Below are 18,594 nucleotides of genomic sequence, written 5' to 3'. Positions count from 1 at the left end.
CAGCCTAAGCGGGAAAGCCGTGGCCTCCTACAGGTCAGACGTGCCCTAAAAACCTCCCTTGTCTGAACACAAGAGTTTAATCGATATTTTGTTAAAGTTAAAGTATCACTGATGGTCACATTCACACGAGGTGTGGTGAAATTACTCTCTGCATTTGACACATCCCCTTGTTCCACCCCCTTTGAAGTGAGGGGAGCAGTGAGCAGCAGCGGTGGCCGTGCTCGGGGAATTTAATCCTACCCCTTTTAATATCAAATAAGTTTTCCGTTTTTCCTTGTTTTTTGTTTTCTGTTTGTAACAGAACAGTGAATACATAAAAAAATATATGAACACATTTACCATAAGTAAGTAAACAAATACTAAATACATAAATAATCATTATCTAATTTTTTTGAATGTTTCTCTCAGAAAATGTAAAGTCTAATGCGACTTCTACAGTTCTGTGCATTATTGCCAGATGTATTTAATTAGTTGAAGTTAAAGTTAAAGTACCACTGATAGGCACACACACACAAGGTGTGGTGAAATTACTTTCTGCATTTGACCCATCCCCTTGTTCCACCCCCTGGGGGGTGAGGGGAGTTGTGAGCAGCAGTGGTGGTTGCGCTCAGGAATCATAATCCTCCCCCTTTTCATATCATAGAAGTCTTATTCCATTTCCTTTTTCCTTCTTCCTTGATCTCTGTTTCTAACATAACAGTGAATAAATTGATCATAAATAAGCAAATATACCATAAGTAAGTAAAAAAATATTAAATACATAAATAATATTATATCTAATTTTTTTGAGTGTTTCTATCAGAAAATGTTAAGTTTAATGCGACTTCTACAGTTCTGTGCATTATTGCCGGATTTATTTCATGTGTTAACTCATTAGTTACAGTTAAAGTGTGTTGAAATTACCCTTTGCTTTTAGCTCATCCACTTGTTCCATCCCCTGGGAGGTGAGGAGAGCAGTGAGCAGCAGCGGTGGCCGTGCTCGGGAATCATTTTGGTGATTTAACCCCCAATTCCAACCCTTGATGCTGAGTGCCAAGCAGGTAATGGGTCCCATTTTTATCTTTTTTATAATTTTTGCCGAGTCTTTGGTATGACTCAGCCGGAGTTTGAACTCACAAACTACCGATCTCAGGGCGGACATTCTAAGCACAACGCAACTGAGCAGGGTAGTTGGGGTGGTTTTGGTAACATACAGTTATTATATGAATATATTTAAAACAACAAATATTTCCAATGTCTTCAGTGGTGAACATGGGCACTTACCTATTTTCATTTAGGTTGGAAGTACGTATGTATGACTCTGTAATGATAATGTTGTTAATGTCAATAAAGTAATGTAGGTTGGAAAGTAGTTCTAACAATATATTGTCATGTATTCCAAAAATTTTTTTGTCAAAATAAAAAATCACTTGTGATGCCAGAGCGAGTTATCCAATAAACTGTGCACTGTAAAAATAACAATACGTTTTATGGTAAAAAAAAAAAAAATGCTCGGTCACGGGAATTTTACTGTAAAAATGGTGGTACTGTTTTACCACATGGAGTAATACACTGTAAAAACAACAATAAACAGTAACAAACTGAACGCTCAGTTGCTTTGATTGATTAGTACATTTTTATGGTACCATTTATAGTAATAAGCTGTAAAAAATGTAAAAATTAAAAACACAGTAAATTATACGGTAAAATTCTGGTGAGTGAGCTACAGAGAATGTTTGAAAGTATATTCCATGATCCAATGCATATGCAAATGTGTAATAATATCATGAGGTGAATCCTGGTACATCTATAGTCATTTACAAGCGGCCCTCTGAGAGCAGCCATAACTGCAATGTGGCCCCCAGTGATCAAGATGCAAAAAAGCATATTGTGTCATGCATCATCATTGCCACTGCCAAAAGGTTATGTGATTTTTCCCATTGGTTTGTCAGTCCTTTGTTACTTAGTTACAAATAACTGCTTTATTGTTGAAAATAATCTTATTTTTAGTTATTTGTTTAGTTTATTTAATAATTACAAAAACATCTTTGTTCTTCTTATCATAACAGAAAATAAGATAATAGATACTGAAAAGGACATTACAAAAACAATATTTATTTAAAAAAAAAAATGCAACTTTTATTTTGCTTAGCCTCAGGAGTATTACTAACAGTTGACGTACTAAACCTACTGCAGTACACATTTAGGCCACTAATGAATAGCATGATAAAGAATGATTAATGGAAGCATTGTCTAACTGTGCCACTGAACTACAAAAAGGATGAATGACCATCCATTCATTCTATAACCTACACCACAGCGAACAGGAAACTATTAATCTTCCAAATGAAACAATATGTGGGAATGTCCAGAATCGACTATTATACACAGTTATATTGTATTATTGATTGTTTTTTGATGGTGTTATAATATTTGTGTTTAAATAAAGGTATACATTCATGTTTTGTTGCACACACATACCCCACGGAATCAAAAAAGTAATTAAATGGTATCACTTGATGCATAAAGATACTGTCGATGACATCCAATAAGATATTTTATGTTAATCCAACTATTATTGTTTCACTATTTTAACATATATCCCAGCTCTGCTTTTCCACATATTTTTGTCATGTTGACGTAAAAGTGAAAATAATGACTGTGTTGTCCACGACTTAAAATCAAACATCTCCTCATTTTTTATTTTACATGTTAAATCAAACACCACACATACATTCAATAGGAAATATTGATATGCATAATTGGCTTCAGTTGTACATGTCAGCATTTTTACATCACAGATAAATTGCTCACCATTTCATTTGTACAAGGCACTGAGGCGTTTCCTGTCCCACACAGTCAAACATCGGTGGTCAAACAAACGCAGTTTATTGTTAAAACATTTTAAAACACTTTCCCCAAAAAAAAAAAAGAGGTCAGTATATTTTTACAATTGGTGAGCAATCTATTACAGTCATTTTAGTTTCTACATCGGAATTGGAAATTTGAGATGACACTGTCTAGTATGAGTTGTTCTCTTAAGGGATATCCATTTTTCCATTAGAAGTGTGGGAGTTGTGTCTCTTTAAATCACACCCGGGTCCGTCCACATTTTCTTTACACTCCTCGTCTCGATCCTCCGAACCGGATATCCTTCTGAGATGCAGTCCCGGGTCTCTCTGGGTTGGAATCTGGAAAGTTGACAAGGAACTTCCCAACAATGGTCTTTTTTCTAGGGACAATGACACAGAATGTAATGTTTATATCACCTGCAAGAAATAATGACACTTCTAATTAAGGGTGTCCTGATACAACTTTGTCACTTCAAATACAATATCAATATTACACTCTTGAGTATTGGCCAATATAGAAATTGATTCAATACTACTATATCAGCACAAATCATACATTATTCTATCATTTTGTAGTGTGAAATGTTAGAAAAGGCCTAATAAAGTATAACTACTTTGGGAACAACGGTAGGTAATAAAAACACTAGCCTATTGAATATTAAGGATGGAATTGTCTTATGTAGTGTTTAAGTTGAAGAGAAGGGGTCATTTTACTTTCGTGTCACTGTTTGGCCACAATAATTCATCAAGATAAACTTATGACACAGTAAGTTGAATGACGCAGACACATTTGTTACTGGATACTTTCTGATAAGCTTTTATCTTGGAGACTTTGTATCTGTAAGTAATATGCAACTTACAATATTTGATACTTTTTTATATTAAAAAATGTGGTCATTTAGACTGCAATATTGTTCAATTCAGGACCCGTATTACATATACCTTGTGTGTTACTGTGTGCTTAGCTGTTGTGTAGCTACCTCTAGTAGCCTATAGTCTACCATGTTTACCTTTTTTAAAATACTTTACCAAAATACAAGAAAAGACCATCCTTGTGTGCTTATTGGAGGACATTTAGATATTAACAGGCTGTCCAGCTTTGCACAAGAACACACAATGCAGGACTGTTTGTATTGGAGCACTTACATGGTAGATTTTAGCTGAAAGCTGATATCAACTGGTATCGGTAAAAAAGTCAGATACCAATATTGGATCAGGACACCCCTACTTCTTAGGTGAGTCAAGATGTACATGCTTGGAAAATAGCTGACAAATTTTATCTTTCAAATTATCTGCAAAACACTCACGGAGGAAAGTTGCTTGACAAACAACAACACATGAATTTTTTTTTCATCCAGAAACCAAAATAAAACCGTGGATCAACACATTTTGTACATCTTGAAAAAGGCACTGATTGCATGTAGGAATGCATTGTGGGAGATTTACCGCCTGGTCCAATAGGTCGCATCAGTCTGTTCATCTGGACATTCCAGTGTTTGACGTTGGTGCTCGCTTGGCGAAGTTTCTTCTGAGCAGCCTGTGAGAGGGTCAAAGCAAACCTTGGTAGTTTGTCAACCAACCATGGCCGCAAATGGCATTGGGAAAAGGGGGACATGTCCCCTTCAGATTCACAGGGATACAGATCTGTCCATCCTCTATCAAGGTTTCGTATACACACTGTCAGTATATATGTAATGCAGTGAGCGGCACGTTCACAGTATCATATATTATTTACAGTACGTATTTTGCTCAATTTAAGCAATTTACGTTCACTTTTTCCTTCGACAACATCACCGATTACTACTCAGTGCTCACTACATACATCATGAGAGCCAACAAACATAATAAAACACCGCCTACTGTACAATTTCTGCTGTCACTAAGATACCGATTGATGAGATGTTGATATATTCCCATTTAGATGAAAAATTACTCATAATCCTCGCAAATAAAACAAGAGGTTGAAACTGAACGTTTTTTCTTGTCCTTTTTGCCATTGCCGGGTCTAAGTTGGATGCCAAAAATCATTAACTTGTCGGGATTATGTCCTCATCCTTTCACTACTGTATCAAGGTGAGAGGCATTATTTATGATCTAGAATAAACTTTCACCAGCCCTGAGTCAAGAAAACAGCTTACCAGTTCATGACGTCAATACAGCAGCCATTAAAAGTGGGCTGTCTGTGACAATACGCCGCTAAAAATAGTTAGTCTGTGGTCACGCTTATAATAACAATATCACTGGTTTATATTCAAGTCACAAAATGTAAATGTTGTATTGTTGGATGTTATTTAGAGGTCTTTATGGGAGGAGTAGAGGACCTCCCATTGACTCCATTGTAAGCAGACTTTAATTTCAGATTATTTACAAGTAAGAATGCATAGAAAAAAAATTAATTTGTTTTATTTCCTTTAATAATGATTATGAACGACAGGCAACTTTCCAAACTGGTAGGTCCCTCTGTGCCTGTAGAAGTGATCAGAAAACTGACTACTATGACAGTCACACAATTACTACTACCACTACTAATACTACTGCTACAGGGTGAGAATTAAAAGAAAATAAACAAGTGATCACCATGTAATTCTACAACTCTCCCATTTGTAGACAAGGAAATACAGCCACTGTAACACGTTCAATTGTTTTAGCTCCAACAACATTTGGTTATTAACACATTCAACAGGAGCTAACGCAGGCCACATCTCATTGTCTCGTCGGAAAGAACTCAATGAGTTGAAATATTTTGCTGACAGGTTGGTACCCCTGGTTCACAAATTCCCATCAGTGCCCCTGCAGCCAAAGACTAAAATTTTGCTATTTTAAGGTAAAACTGTTCAACATACAAAAAAGGTAGTCAACAAAAAAAATATTGAGGTGGTTGATGGATAAAATCAACACTGCATTCCAACAGGAGTAATTGATTATTTATGTCGTCTTATATTGTAGTTATGTCATTAAATTAATGTATTACTTTTAAACGTATGTTATTGTTTGAAAAGTCTTTTTTTCATCATTTGAAACTGTTTCGTACAATCTAAATGCTTACATTGTCAACTTTGGAAAATAGTTATATATTTTTCAAACCCCGTTTCCATATGAGTTGGGAAATTGTGGTAGATGTAAATATAAACATAATACTATGATTTGCAAATCATTTTCAACCCATATTCAGTTGAATATGCTACAAAGACAACATATTTAATGTTAAAACTGATTAACGTTTGATGCAAGCAACACGTGACAAAGAAGTTTGGAAAGGTGGCAATAAATACAAATAAAGTTGAGGAATGCTCATCATTTCTTATTTGGAACATCCCTCAGGTGTGCAGGTTAATTGGGATCAGGTGGGTGCCATGATTGGGTATAAAAGCAGCTTCCATGAAATGCTAAGTAATTCACAAACAAGGATGGGGCGAGGGTCACCAATTTGTAAGCAAATTGTCAAACAGTTTTAGAACAACATTTCTCAACGAGCTATTGCAAGGAATTTAGGGATTTTACCATCTACGGTCCGTAAAAACATCAAAACGTTCAGAGAATCTGGAGAAATCACTACACGTAAGCGATAATATTACGGACCTTTGATCCCTCAGGCGGTACTGCATCAAAAACCCACATCAGTGTGTAAAGGATATCACTACATGGGCTCAGGAACACTTCATAAAACCACTGTCAGTAACTACAGTTGGTTGCTACATCTGTAAGTGCAAGTTAAAACTCTACTATGCAAAGCAAAACCCATTTATCAACAACATCCAGAAACGCCGCTGGTTTCGCTGGGCCCGAGCTCATCTAAGATGGACTGATGCAAAGTGGAAAAGTGTTCTGTGGTCTGACGAGTCCACATTTTACATTATATTTGGAAACTGTGGACGTGGTGTCCTCCGGAGCAAAGAGGAAAAGAACCATCTGGATTGTTATAGGCGCAAAGTTGAAAAGCCAGCATCTGTGATGGTATGGGAGTGTATTAGTGCTCAAGGCATGGGTAACTTACACATCTGTGAAGGCACCATTAATGCTGAATGGTCCATACAGGTTTTGGAGCAACATATGTTGTCATCCAAGCAACGTTATCATGGCGCCCCTGCTTATTTCAGCAAGACAATGCCTAGCCATGTGTTACAACAACGTGGTTTCGTAGTAAAAGAGTGCGGGTACTTTCCTGGCCCGCCTGCAGTCCAGACCTGTCTCCCATCGAAAATGTGTGGCGCATTATGAAGCGTAAAATACGACAGCGGAGACCCCGGACTGTTGAACGACTAAAGCTCTACATAAAACAAGAATGAGAAATAATTCCACTTTCAAAGCTTCAACAATTAGTTTTCTCAGTTCCCAAACGTTTATGGAGTGTTGTTAAAAGAAAAGGTGATGCAACACAGTGGTGAACATGCTCTTTCCCAACTACTTTGGCACATGTTGCAGCCATAAAATTCTAAGTTAATTATTATTTGCAAAAAAAAAAAGATTATGAGTTTGAACATCAAATATCTTGTCGTTGTAGTGCATTCAACTGAATATGGGTTGGAAAGGATTTGCAAATCATAGGCGCCAGCACCCCCCGCGACCCCGAAAGGGAATAAGCGGTAGAAAATGGATGGATGGATGGATGTATTCCGTTTATATTTACATCTAACACAATTTCCCAACTCATATGGAAACGGGGTTTATACATTAATACCAATTTTTTGGTTACAGTGTATGTATTTCAAAATGTTTAAGGTATGTTGGAAATGCTAAATCATCTCTTAATATAAACATTGTTTGACATGCTTGCACACAGCTCTGAACAGTAACATTGACACAGATTGTACAATATTAAGAAAACACGGAAGATGTCCAGGCAGGTCCACTAAGTTGAGTCGTCATAGCAGCGACAGAGGATTTGTAACATTATATCAAACTACGCGAGTTTATTATAAAATATTTTTTAGCTTTTATATTGAGGTAAAATAGATGATTGCATTTTCTTATTTATGAAGACATTTTTTGCTTACCACCACATCCTGGTCTACCCTGTGCCGGTTGGCTCTGACCTCCTCCAACTGTCTCTGGGCCTCCTCCAGGGCCTGCGACTTGGCTTCCATTTCCTGCTTGAGCTCCTGCTTCTCCCTCTGAGTCTTCAGAATATATTCTTCCTGCTCCTCACGTAGGTTCATCAGCGCCTTCATTTTCTCCTCTTCGTCTGCAAGAAGCCTGCACCCAGCGTAGAACATTCCAAATCTTTTAAGGCACATGGTTGAGCTTAAAGACAGATCTTTAAGAAGGATTGGACGAGGGACCGATTCAGGTCCGTGTGTTTTATCACTGCATGATTGGCTGTGCACACAAAAGATCTGAATGGCGGTGACTTCCTCTGCTAGCAGGTCTGCTTCCTCAGGAAGATAACGCAACATGATCTCTTCTCATTTGAAACATTTGCTGCCCAGCAAACACGTCAGCACAAAATGGACAACAGTGTGTCACACAGAGCATCACAATTGAACATACTTTCTGTTTTAAATAATTTGGCCTAATGGGTGCTGCTGTGTATCAATGGTAACTTTACCCAGCCTGAGCGTAGCGGAAAGCCTCTTCATCCATCCTGGCTTTAATCTCCTGCTGCAGCGCCTCCTCCAAACACTTCTGCATCTCCTCCAGCTCGTGGATCCTCTTCCTCTGCCTTTCTGCCTCCTCCTCTTTCAGAGCCATCTCTGCCTGCATGCTGACTCGCGCCTTTATACACAACCAACAATAAGTCTTCTTCTTTTCATGGATGCTGCTTTCACCTCCACTCTCACCTCCTCAGCCTCCCGGAGCTGGACTTCCAAGGCCTGTTGGAGCTGCTCATGCTGCCGCCGCCTCCTCTCTTCGTCCTGCTCGAGGAGGGCCTGTGTCTGCCTATGCGCCTCCCTCAGGAGCTCCAGCTCCTCCAGCTTACGCTCGCGTTCCTCCTGAAGGGCCCGCAATCTCTGCAGTTCCTCCTCTTTGGCCTGCCTTCTCTTCTCTCGCTGCTCCCGCTGCTCACGCCTCTTCAGCTTCAAATCTTTATGGAGGGACTTCTTCCCCTCCACATGAAGCCTGATTGCTGTCTGGATGGCTGTGGGAAGATAACATATAAACCTAAGTGTTTGTTTTTGTTTTGTTTTTACACTTTTGTGGTTGATCATTTAATTTCTTCTGACCTGTTGTCCATTCTTGCCTCTGCTTGGTGTCTGATGCACTCATCTCGTAAGTTTTAGAGAGGGTTTTTAGACAAAACATGCATCTTTTACCGTCACGGTCTGGAAGCACCTTTTAACAAGAAATGCAACATCACTAATCATTTTAAAACAATATAGCAGGATAATATGTTGTCATATTCCAATAATGTGTGTGTGGATCAAGGCAAACTAGGTCACTGATGGCGCTTTGGTTGATACAGCTGACCTTCACACAGCCAGCATGAAACTGATTCCCTGTCAGAGGCAGTGTGTGAATGTGAATGGTTGTTAAGAGTATTTAGTACATATGCCTTGTAGCTGACTGCAGACGACCGTCTCTAAAATGATTATCATCCTTGTCTAAAAAAGGTTATAATACTCCGAATTTTTGTGAAACAACTTATTTTCTGGTTTGAGCTAAATAGGGGAATTGTTAATAATGGTGTTCCCCACAGCTCTGTTTTAGGTAGTTACATCTTTATCAGTTACATATCAGTTACATCCTTTCACTTGTCATTATTTTTTTATGAAATTTGGGATGCAATACCTTTCTTTAAAGCCAAATTCAACTCTTTTGCCATCTCCCCTCTCTGACTATCGAAACTGTCTTTCAGTGAAGTACTTCCTGTCAAATACTTTTTCCAACCAAGTACCCCCTTACCAGAGAAACGCATTTGAAGTTAAAACGAGGTGTTAATTTTGTCAGAGTTGGCTTGTGACAAACCCCAAGATGCAGAGAAGGAGGCAGGCATTGAATGGGAAAACATGATTTAATTAAAATGCAAGAACAAGAACAAACAAAAGGGTACTAACAAAAAGCGTGCACGAGGCGGATAACAAACTTAAAGAGCTAGCATGTGAGCTAGAAAACAAAAGGAGCTTAGCATGGAAGCTAGCAAAAACAAAAATGACCTAGCGTGGAAGCTAGCGGGTAGTGAGCAGGAAAACAGAAGTCGTTACGTGTTGTACAAAGACAAACTGAAAGCAGGGAACAAAAGACAGTAAGCTACAAACTGCTACCAAAATATAGCTTACCGCTACGCTGCAATGACACGACAGGAGCGACGAAACATGACAATAATCCAGCACTGACTGGAGGACAAAAGCAGGTAAAAATAGGAGCGGGCTGATTGATTCCAGGTGTGGCCAAGTGCCAATCAGTCGCAGCTGAGGGTAAACAGCACTCAGGGAAAAAAACAAGAAACAGACAAAATAAGAGCGCTGACAGGAAACAGACAAAATAAGAGCGCTGAAAGGAAAAAAAGACAGGAAATACTACACACAGAGGAGAAACTAAAACACACACAAACTGTCAGGGGCCAGCCTGACAGTAGCCCTCCCTCCCATAGCGGATACCAGACATTCTAGAAAACAACCCCCCTCCCCCCCAAAAAACAGTCCAAAGTCAAGGGAGGGTGGAGGGAGGACAAGGCGGTGGGCCGCCAGGCCAAGTGTCCCCGCACCCAGCGGGGAAGAGTCAGGTGGCGACGGCGAATAGAACGCCGCTGCCATTTGCGAAGCGGTCACCCATGAAACGACCACCTCTGTGGCTGACAAGAGTATGGTGGCGCCCTCTGCTGGCCCACCGGACAGGATGGTGGTGGCACCACCTCCTGCTGGCCCACCGGACAGAATGGTAGTGGCGCCCCCTCCTGTTGGCCCACCGGACAGAATGGTGGTGGCGCCCCCTCCCCTTGGCCCACCAGACAGAATGGTGGTGGCGCCCCCTGCTGCTGGCCCATCGGAGAGGATGGTGGTGCCCCCTGCTCCTGGCCCACCGGAGAGGATGGTGGCGCCCCCTGCTGCTGGCCCACCGGAGAGGATGGTGGCGCCCCCTGCTCCTGGCCCACCGGAGAGGATGGTGGCGCCCCCTGCTCCTGGCCCACCGGAGAGGATGGTGGCGCCCCCTGTTGCTGGGGCCACCGGAGAAGATGGTGGCGCCCCCTGCTGCTGGCCCACCGGAGAAGATGGTGGCGCTCCCTGCTGCTGGCCCACCGGAGTGCGAGGTGGCGCCTGCTGGCCCACCGGAGTGCGTGGTGGAGTCTGCTGGCCCACCGGAGTGTGTGGTGGGGCGTCTGCTGGCGCACCGGAGTGTGTGGTGGGGCGTCTGCTGGCCTACAGGAGTGCGGGGTGGCGTCTGCTGGCTCACCGGAGTGCGTGGTGACGTCTGCTGGCCCACCGGAGTGCGTGGTGGCGTCTGCTGGCCCACTGGAGTGCGTGGTGGCGTCTGCTGGCCCCCCGGAGTTTGTGGTGGCGTCATAGGTTGCAGACCCACCTGAGTGCGTGGTGGCGCCGTAGGTTTCATACCCACCGGAGATGATGGCGCAGTCTGTTGCAGACCCACCGGAAATGGTGGTTGCGTCTGTTGTAGACCCACTTGTGTGAGGAGTAGCTGTGTCTTAGCTGCACAGCTACTCCTAACCCCCCCCCCCTCAAAGGACGGATCCCAGACGTCCCCAGATAGGCCCACAGTCAACAGGGGGGGGTGGGATACGGCTTGAAAAGCGGCCAAACTTTTCTTTTAATTAGCCATTTGTTTTCATGCTAAATTAAGCCTCTCTGCCATAGACAACTCTGCGGGGTTCGAATTTGGCTGGATTATTCTGTCAGAGTTAGTTTGTGAAGAACCCCAAGATACAAGAGAAGGAGGCGGGCATTGAATGGGAAAACATGATTTAATTAAAACACAAAAGCAAGAGCAAACAAAAGGGTTCTAACAAAAAGCGCGCATGAGGCGGATAACAAACTTAAAGAGCTAGCATGAGAGCTAGAAAACAAAAGGAGCTTAGCATGGAAGCTAGCAAAAACAAAAATGACCTAGCGTAGAAGATAGCGGGTAGTGAGCAGGAAAACGGAAGTCGTTACATATTGTACAAAGACAAACTGAAAGCCTGGCACAAAAGACAGTAAGCTACAAACTGCTACCAAATTATAGCTTACCGCTATGCTGCAATGACACAACAGGAGCGACGATACATGACAATAATCCAGCACTGACTGGAGGACAAAAGCAGGTAAAAATAGGAGCGAGCTGATTGACACCAGGTGTGGCCAGGTGCCAATCAGCCGCAGCTGAGGGGAAACAGCGCTCAGGGAAAAAAAACAGGAAACAGACAAAATAAGAGCGCTGACAGGAAACAAAAGACAGGAAATACTACACACAGAGGAGAAACTAGAACACACACAAACTGTCAGGGGCCAGCCTGACACATTTGATGTGCTCCTGTTTGAATAAAAATAATAAATGTATTTGTAAACACAAATAAAAAGAAAGCTGTCAGCTATGCTGCCACTTTTTGGTTTTTACTTTTTGTTACTTTTTATGGTCTAGTTTTATCTTGTTTTGTATCATTTACTGCTTGGTGCTTCTTTCAGCCCAGATTCAGTTTTTTGCCTGGTGGGCGGAGTTGCAGGACATGATCCCTCTGAAACCAATTAGCCTGGGCCTACTTAAGTGTATCCTGATAATCAGCTGGCACTTTGCAAATATCTTGTCTTCCTGGTCTGTCATGCCTGTATAGTTGTTGTTCTGCTGCACCCGTTAGTTTAGTGTTTATTCCCAGTGCCATGTAGTTATTTTATATTTTGCTATCACTTTTTGCATGTTTGTTGAATAGCTTCATACCAAAGATTAAAAAAAATGGGACCCATTTCCTCCTTGCTTGGCACTCAGCATCAAGGGTTGGAAATGGGGGTAAAATCACCAAAAATTATTCCCGGGGGGTGAACAAGGGGATGGGTCGAATGCAGAGGACACATTTCACCACATCTAGTGTGTGTGTGACTATCATTTGTGAAGACTCTTCTTCGGCATGGTAATGCCGGTATTGTTTTCCCGAGGATGCGTCGAAGCAGAACACAGCAAAGGTAAGATATAAGGTATTTATTAAATAATAAAAAGGCTAGAAACAAAAACACTGGTGTGAAGAGAAAAGGTAAACAAAAGACGCTAGCGTGAAAGCTAGGATAAACACAAGGAAAACTAAAACTTGGTACGAGGACACAAAAGAGTAAACAAAAACATTCAGCATGAAAGCTGGAATATAAAGTGGCTTAGCGTAAGAGCTAGCGAGAAAATACATACGAATGAAAGATGAGCGTCGTCACTCTAGCACATAGGCAAATTAGGATCCGAGAATGAGTGATAAGAAAAGGCGAGCTTAAATAGGAGGGTGAAAATTAGTAGCAGGTGTGCGGGGCGAGACTAGCAGGTGGACTGATGAGTGACCATGGTGACAAGGCAAACAGGAAATAAGGAGTTGGAGAAATATACAAAGTAGAAAAATAAATAGTGTAGATCTGAGCAGCAGATCGCAACATCATTGGTACTTTAACTTTTTTTGTTAGTAGTTCTATTTTCCCCCACTGTGCTCATTATGTTTTTCCCCCCTTTTTGCAAAGTAATATTTTGTAAAGACTTGTGAGTACTGTTCGTTATTAAATAACTATTTAACTTACCATTGGTCTGCATCCTGGGATTCTTCTCAGCTGTCTTGCACAGCGCACAACAAAAGCGTTGTTCCCATAAGATAGTTATCAAATTAAAGTGCACTCATGTGTTCTTAAAATTAAAATACAAATCAATTCATAATCTTTAGTTCTATTTTTCTTAAGTCTCAAGTAATGTAGCCTTCATGTGTCCAAATGGGTAGCAGAAACCCCATTTGAGAACTAGGGTCCGAGACATCAAATCCTTATTCACAATTCCCCTATTTAGCTCAAATCCACACTTAGAAATTACAAAAATTTAACAAGTCCCTAAAAAAATATGTTAATGGCTTCTGATTGCTACCGTCGTGTTTATGGTTGCTTCCTCCCGATAAGTTAAAAGATGATTGCTCAGAATCTTTGTTCCTGGCATGAGTTATGTTTTGCTTGCGCTAGATAGGGGAAGTTGTGAAAATGGTCAAACTATATCATCAGCTTCTAATGGTATTCCCCAGGGTTCTGTTTTATGTCTTCTCATCTTCATTGGTTACATCCATCCATCCATTTTCTACCGCTTATTCCCTTTTTTGGGGTCACGGGGGGCGCTGGCGCCTATCTCAGCTACAATCGGGGGGAAGGCTGGGTACACCCTGGACAAGTCGCCACCTCATCGCAGGGCCAACACAGATAGACAGACAACATTCACACACTAGGGCCAATTTAGTGTTGACAATCAACCTATCCCCAGGTGCATGTCTTTTGAAGTGGGAAAAAGACGGAGTACCCGGAGGGAACCCACGCATTCATGGGGAGAACCTGCAAACTCCACACAGAAAGATCCCGAGCCTGGATTTGAACCCAGGACTGCAGGAACTTCGTATTGTGAGGCAGACGCACTAACCCCTCTTCCACCGTGAAGCCCCATTGGTTACATATCTGACAAATCCTTCCACATGTTTATTTCCATCCATCCATCCATTTTTTACTGTCTGTCCCTGGAGCCTATCCCAGCTGTATTTTTTGAAGGAAATTTGGGATGAAATACATGACATTCAAGCCAAGCCCAACTCTTTCACCAAACCCTGGTTCACTCATAAATTACTTAAATTCAGCATGTTCCTAAATAATCTCTGATAATTTTTTGTTCTTAAGTGTATGGTCCATCTCTCAGGTAAGTTAAGAGGTGCTATTAAAATTGGTCCCCTTCTGCAAATCACATCACCCCCATATGCTAGAAACTTCACAGGGTCTTCTCTTACCCACAACCCCTACTTTCTGCCCGCTCTGTCTTGAAAGGCACCTATGAATAAAACCTGTTATGATTGTTATTGAGGAGTACCTAACCTTAGGTTTATCGTCGTATGTGGAAAACGTGTACAAAAAGTCATGCTACTGAAAAGTGTAGTTTACCTCCACACAGCAATTCCCATCCAGAGGGATTTTGCCCTGGCACTCCTTGCGGTCCTCCGTGGTGTAGTAGGACAGGTTGCTCGGCCTCAGCGTAAACCAGCGCTCCTTCCAGTTTCTCCTAAGTTGGCCTTTCTTCCACAGATAACCCTGCATTCACCCCAACGACACACACACACACACACACACACACACATGCTGTCAGGGCACAAAGTAGACCCTGTCAGGAAAGTAGACCACACACTTTGGCCTCCTACCTCTTTCAGGACATCACCAACTATCTCCCTGTATACTTCTTCTATACCCATACTGATGGCTGCCCTATCCATTCCTTGAGCTATCTTTCCTGCGTCCATCATCTCCAGAAAAATCCAGACAGTGATGCCTCTCTGTTGCACTGCATCTTGGGAGAAGAAGTCCTCCAATTCAACACAGTTGGGCTCAGTACTCATCGCTGAGCAGATCTTCTTCAGTAGGTACTCCAACTGAGGTAGAGGTATTAATAGATGGATGAAATATGATTCATTTCATTGTGTACATCTAACATTTTCACTACCATGAGAGTAAACGACATATTGAGAAAATATTTTTTTTCCAGAGATGAGCTAGGAGGGCAGGCCGTCCCCAAACTGTATGTTCTCAAAAGGAAGGCTCACTGTGAGACATTTTGAAACCACATGACTTAAATGTCACTCTGACTTTGATATTAGTTTTCAAATCTGCATTAAATAAAATAGATGCGAAATCAGTAGTAGCATTGTATTTCACGTTTTAACAGCTGTACTTCATTCCCAGTTTCAACAGCAACTTTTGATCAATTTGAAATAAACTACTTTCCCCTAAAATGTAAACCCTTTTCTTGGAAGTGTCTTCGTAGAAAATACTAGACAGGAAACCAAAACATGACTATGAAAGTGAGACAGGAGTCAAATGGCAGCATAAAAAGATCCTGTGTATTCCATGCCGGCAAGGAACAAGATTTCAGTCAGGGTGTGATAGTTAGTGGTTGTAAATGATCCTAAGTGTGACATATTTATTTTACAGATTACTGCCTTCTTATTTCAACAAACAACAGGAACAGTATCACCTAAGACATCCACATAGCTAAATATACCCAAGTAACATTTTCATACGGTAAAGTGTATCTACAGTACGTACGTATGCCACTGGGCGAGTGGAAACAAAGATGAAAGATGAAAGTTCTTTGTTTTTATGGAATTATTTATAACATTTTCTGGTCTCAGACAGCTTGCTTGTTTTCAACATTTCATTGCTTGTGGTTTGAAATGTCTTCTGTGGTCTTAAAAATTGGTTTGTTGACATTTGACTAGATACATGGATAAATATGTATATTGACAACATAGATTACTGTAAACACTTCTAGCATTGAACGAAGAGAGCATAGTCTAGTAAGACAACTTTCTTGTGTGTTAAACATACTGTACATCACAGCTATCAAACTAAAGGCCCAGGGGCTAAATCTGGCTCGGCAAGTCATTTTATACAGCCCGCAAAAACTAGAAATATTAGAGGTCAATAGAAAGGTGACAAATATGATGTAAACATTATTATGGAATGTCCAAAAAGAAAAATATGCTTCGCATAAATATGAAGGACAAACTGAAACTTAACTTATTTAGAATGACTGCAACAAAATAAACATATACGAAGACTTGGAAAGAGACAGCAGCACCTAATATAAAATACTCCTACAAAACAGCAGTGACACAGATATTATCAATGGAAAAATTAACATTTACTAATAGCAATAACATTGACACATTTAAAAAGTTATATCTGGAAGATTTCTGTAATAAAATCATTGATAAAGATGACTGTATATAAATAGAATGGTGGTCAATATTGTAATTTATGTATGTACAATGTTTACGTGTGAACATGTATAGTATGTATACATGTGTATATTCATGTATACTATGTATATATAATGTTTACATATACAGTATACATATACTGTACATACATATATATATATATATATATATATATATATATATATATATATATATATATATATATATATATATATATATATATATATATATTAGGGCGGTGAATCTTTGGGTGTCCCACGATTTGATTCATAATCGATTCTTGGGGTCACGATTCTATAATATATCGATTTTTTTCGATTCGATTCGATTCTCCATTCAAAAACGATATTTTTCCGATACAAAACAATTCTGTATTCATTCAATACATAGGATTTCAGCAGGATCCACCCCAGTCTGCTGACATGCTAGCAGAGTAAAAGATTTAAAAAAAGAAAAGCTTTTATAATTGTAAAGGACAATATTTTATCAACATATTGCAATAAGATAAATTTGTTTTAACTATTAAACGAACCAAAAATGTGACTTATTTTATCTTTGTGAAAATATTGGACACAGTGTGTTGTCAAGCTTATGAGATGCGATGCAGGTGTAAGCCACTGTGACACTTTTTTTTTTTTTTTATAAATGTGTAATGATAATGTCAATGAGGGATTTTTAATCACTGCTATGCTGAAATTATAACTAATATTGATACTGTTGTTGATAATATTCATTTTCGTTTCACTACTTTTGGTTTGTTCTGTGTCGTGTTTGTGTCTCCTCTCAATTGCTCTGTTTATTGCAGTTCTGAGTGTTACTGGGTCAGGTTTAGTTTTGGAATTGGAATTGCATTGTTATGGTATTGCTTTGTAATGGTTAGTTGGATTGATAAAATAAATAAATAAATAAATAAATAAATAAATTTAAAAAATTTGATTTTTTTAAAAATGAGAATCGATTCTGAATCATACAACGTAAATGATTCGATTCGTATTCGAATAGATTTTTTCCCACACCCCTTATATATATATATATATATATATATATATATATATATATATATATATATATATATATATATATATATATATATATATATATATCTTGATTGGATTATCCAGAGAATAGTGCTCGATACCGTGGTAGAGCGCAATATGTAGGTGTGGGAAAAATCACAAGACTACTTCATCTCTACAGAACTGTTTCATGAGGGGTTCCCTCAATCATTGAGGGAACCCCTCATGAAACACCTATATATATATATATATATATATATATATATATATATATATATATATATATATATATACATATATATACATATGCAGCAAGTATAGTTAAGCATGCCATCTCTACTTGTGAAATGAGTACAATTAGGAGGACTGTCCTATTAAGCGTATGTAGAGATGGGAGTGTTTTTGTTGGCTTTTAGTATTTTTCTTGTAGTTCTCCTAATTATATATTTATTCATTTTTCTCTGTACTTATTTTTTAAATAAATATATATTAAAATCACAGTAATTATTGTATTTTTTTTTTTTTTGAAGAAGCAATGTTAAAGTACAGTAGTGTATTGTATTGGACAAATTCAATAACCTTTTGTATGTCTCTATGGTTTTTAACACATAGTTAACACATAGCTTGTTTCCTCTACACTATTTGGTATCCATTCACCATCAATTAAAAGTAAATATTTTAAACCAACCTCATCAGGGACCATAACTAAAGGGTACTTGTCCTCAGACAGAAAGTTAAAAAGGCACCATAGCCGAAATGCATCCTGCTCTGGCAGAACAGTGTTTGAACTTCTGTCCGGTTTGTAGTTTTTCTTTGCTGTGAGGGTCCAACACAGCTCATCTACATGTTCCTTGTTAAAGGAGCCTTGTACTACCTGAGTAAAAAAACAAATTTTCAG

General features: G+C 39.7%; 1 protein-coding gene and 1 long non-coding RNA gene across 3 annotated transcripts in view; one reads left to right on the top strand and one right to left on the bottom strand.

Moving 5' to 3' along the window:
* LOC133554578 (uncharacterized) overlaps positions 1-18,594 on the top strand; it is a 28,791-nt gene that overhangs the window by 1,837 nt on the left and 8,360 nt on the right. For both annotated transcript variants that reach the window (XR_009807149.1, XR_009807150.1), the window contains exon 2: positions 917-1,040. This is a non-coding gene — a long non-coding RNA (uncharacterized LOC133554578). The remainder of the gene's footprint in view (positions 1-916; positions 1,041-18,594) is intronic.
* The window catches only part of LOC133554576 (differentially expressed in FDCP 6 homolog), a 31,523-nt gene continuing 15,583 nt past the window's right edge, over positions 2,655-18,594 (bottom strand). Inside the window, exons 3-11 of the mRNA XM_061903500.1 lie at positions 18,385-18,570; positions 15,103-15,330; positions 14,849-14,995; positions 8,993-9,101; positions 8,609-8,907; positions 8,377-8,543; positions 7,826-8,024; positions 4,278-4,368; positions 2,655-3,211 (exon numbers count right to left, since the gene is read on the bottom strand). Of these exons, the coding sequence (XP_061759484.1) occupies positions 3,018-3,211; positions 4,278-4,368; positions 7,826-8,024; positions 8,377-8,543; positions 8,609-8,907; positions 8,993-9,101; positions 14,849-14,995; positions 15,103-15,330; positions 18,385-18,570 (1,620 nt within the window). The 3' untranslated portion in view covers positions 2,655-3,017. The remainder of the gene's footprint in view (positions 3,212-4,277; positions 4,369-7,825; positions 8,025-8,376; positions 8,544-8,608; positions 8,908-8,992; positions 9,102-14,848; positions 14,996-15,102; positions 15,331-18,384; positions 18,571-18,594) is intronic.

Source organism: Nerophis ophidion, linkage group LG06 (genome assembly GCF_033978795.1).
Source record: "Nerophis ophidion isolate RoL-2023_Sa linkage group LG06, RoL_Noph_v1.0, whole genome shotgun sequence".
Classification (NCBI taxonomy): domain Eukaryota; kingdom Metazoa; phylum Chordata; class Actinopteri; order Syngnathiformes; family Syngnathidae; genus Nerophis; species Nerophis ophidion.
Note: the sequence above shows the minus strand (reverse complement) of the source record. Positions and strands in the feature narration are given on the sequence as shown.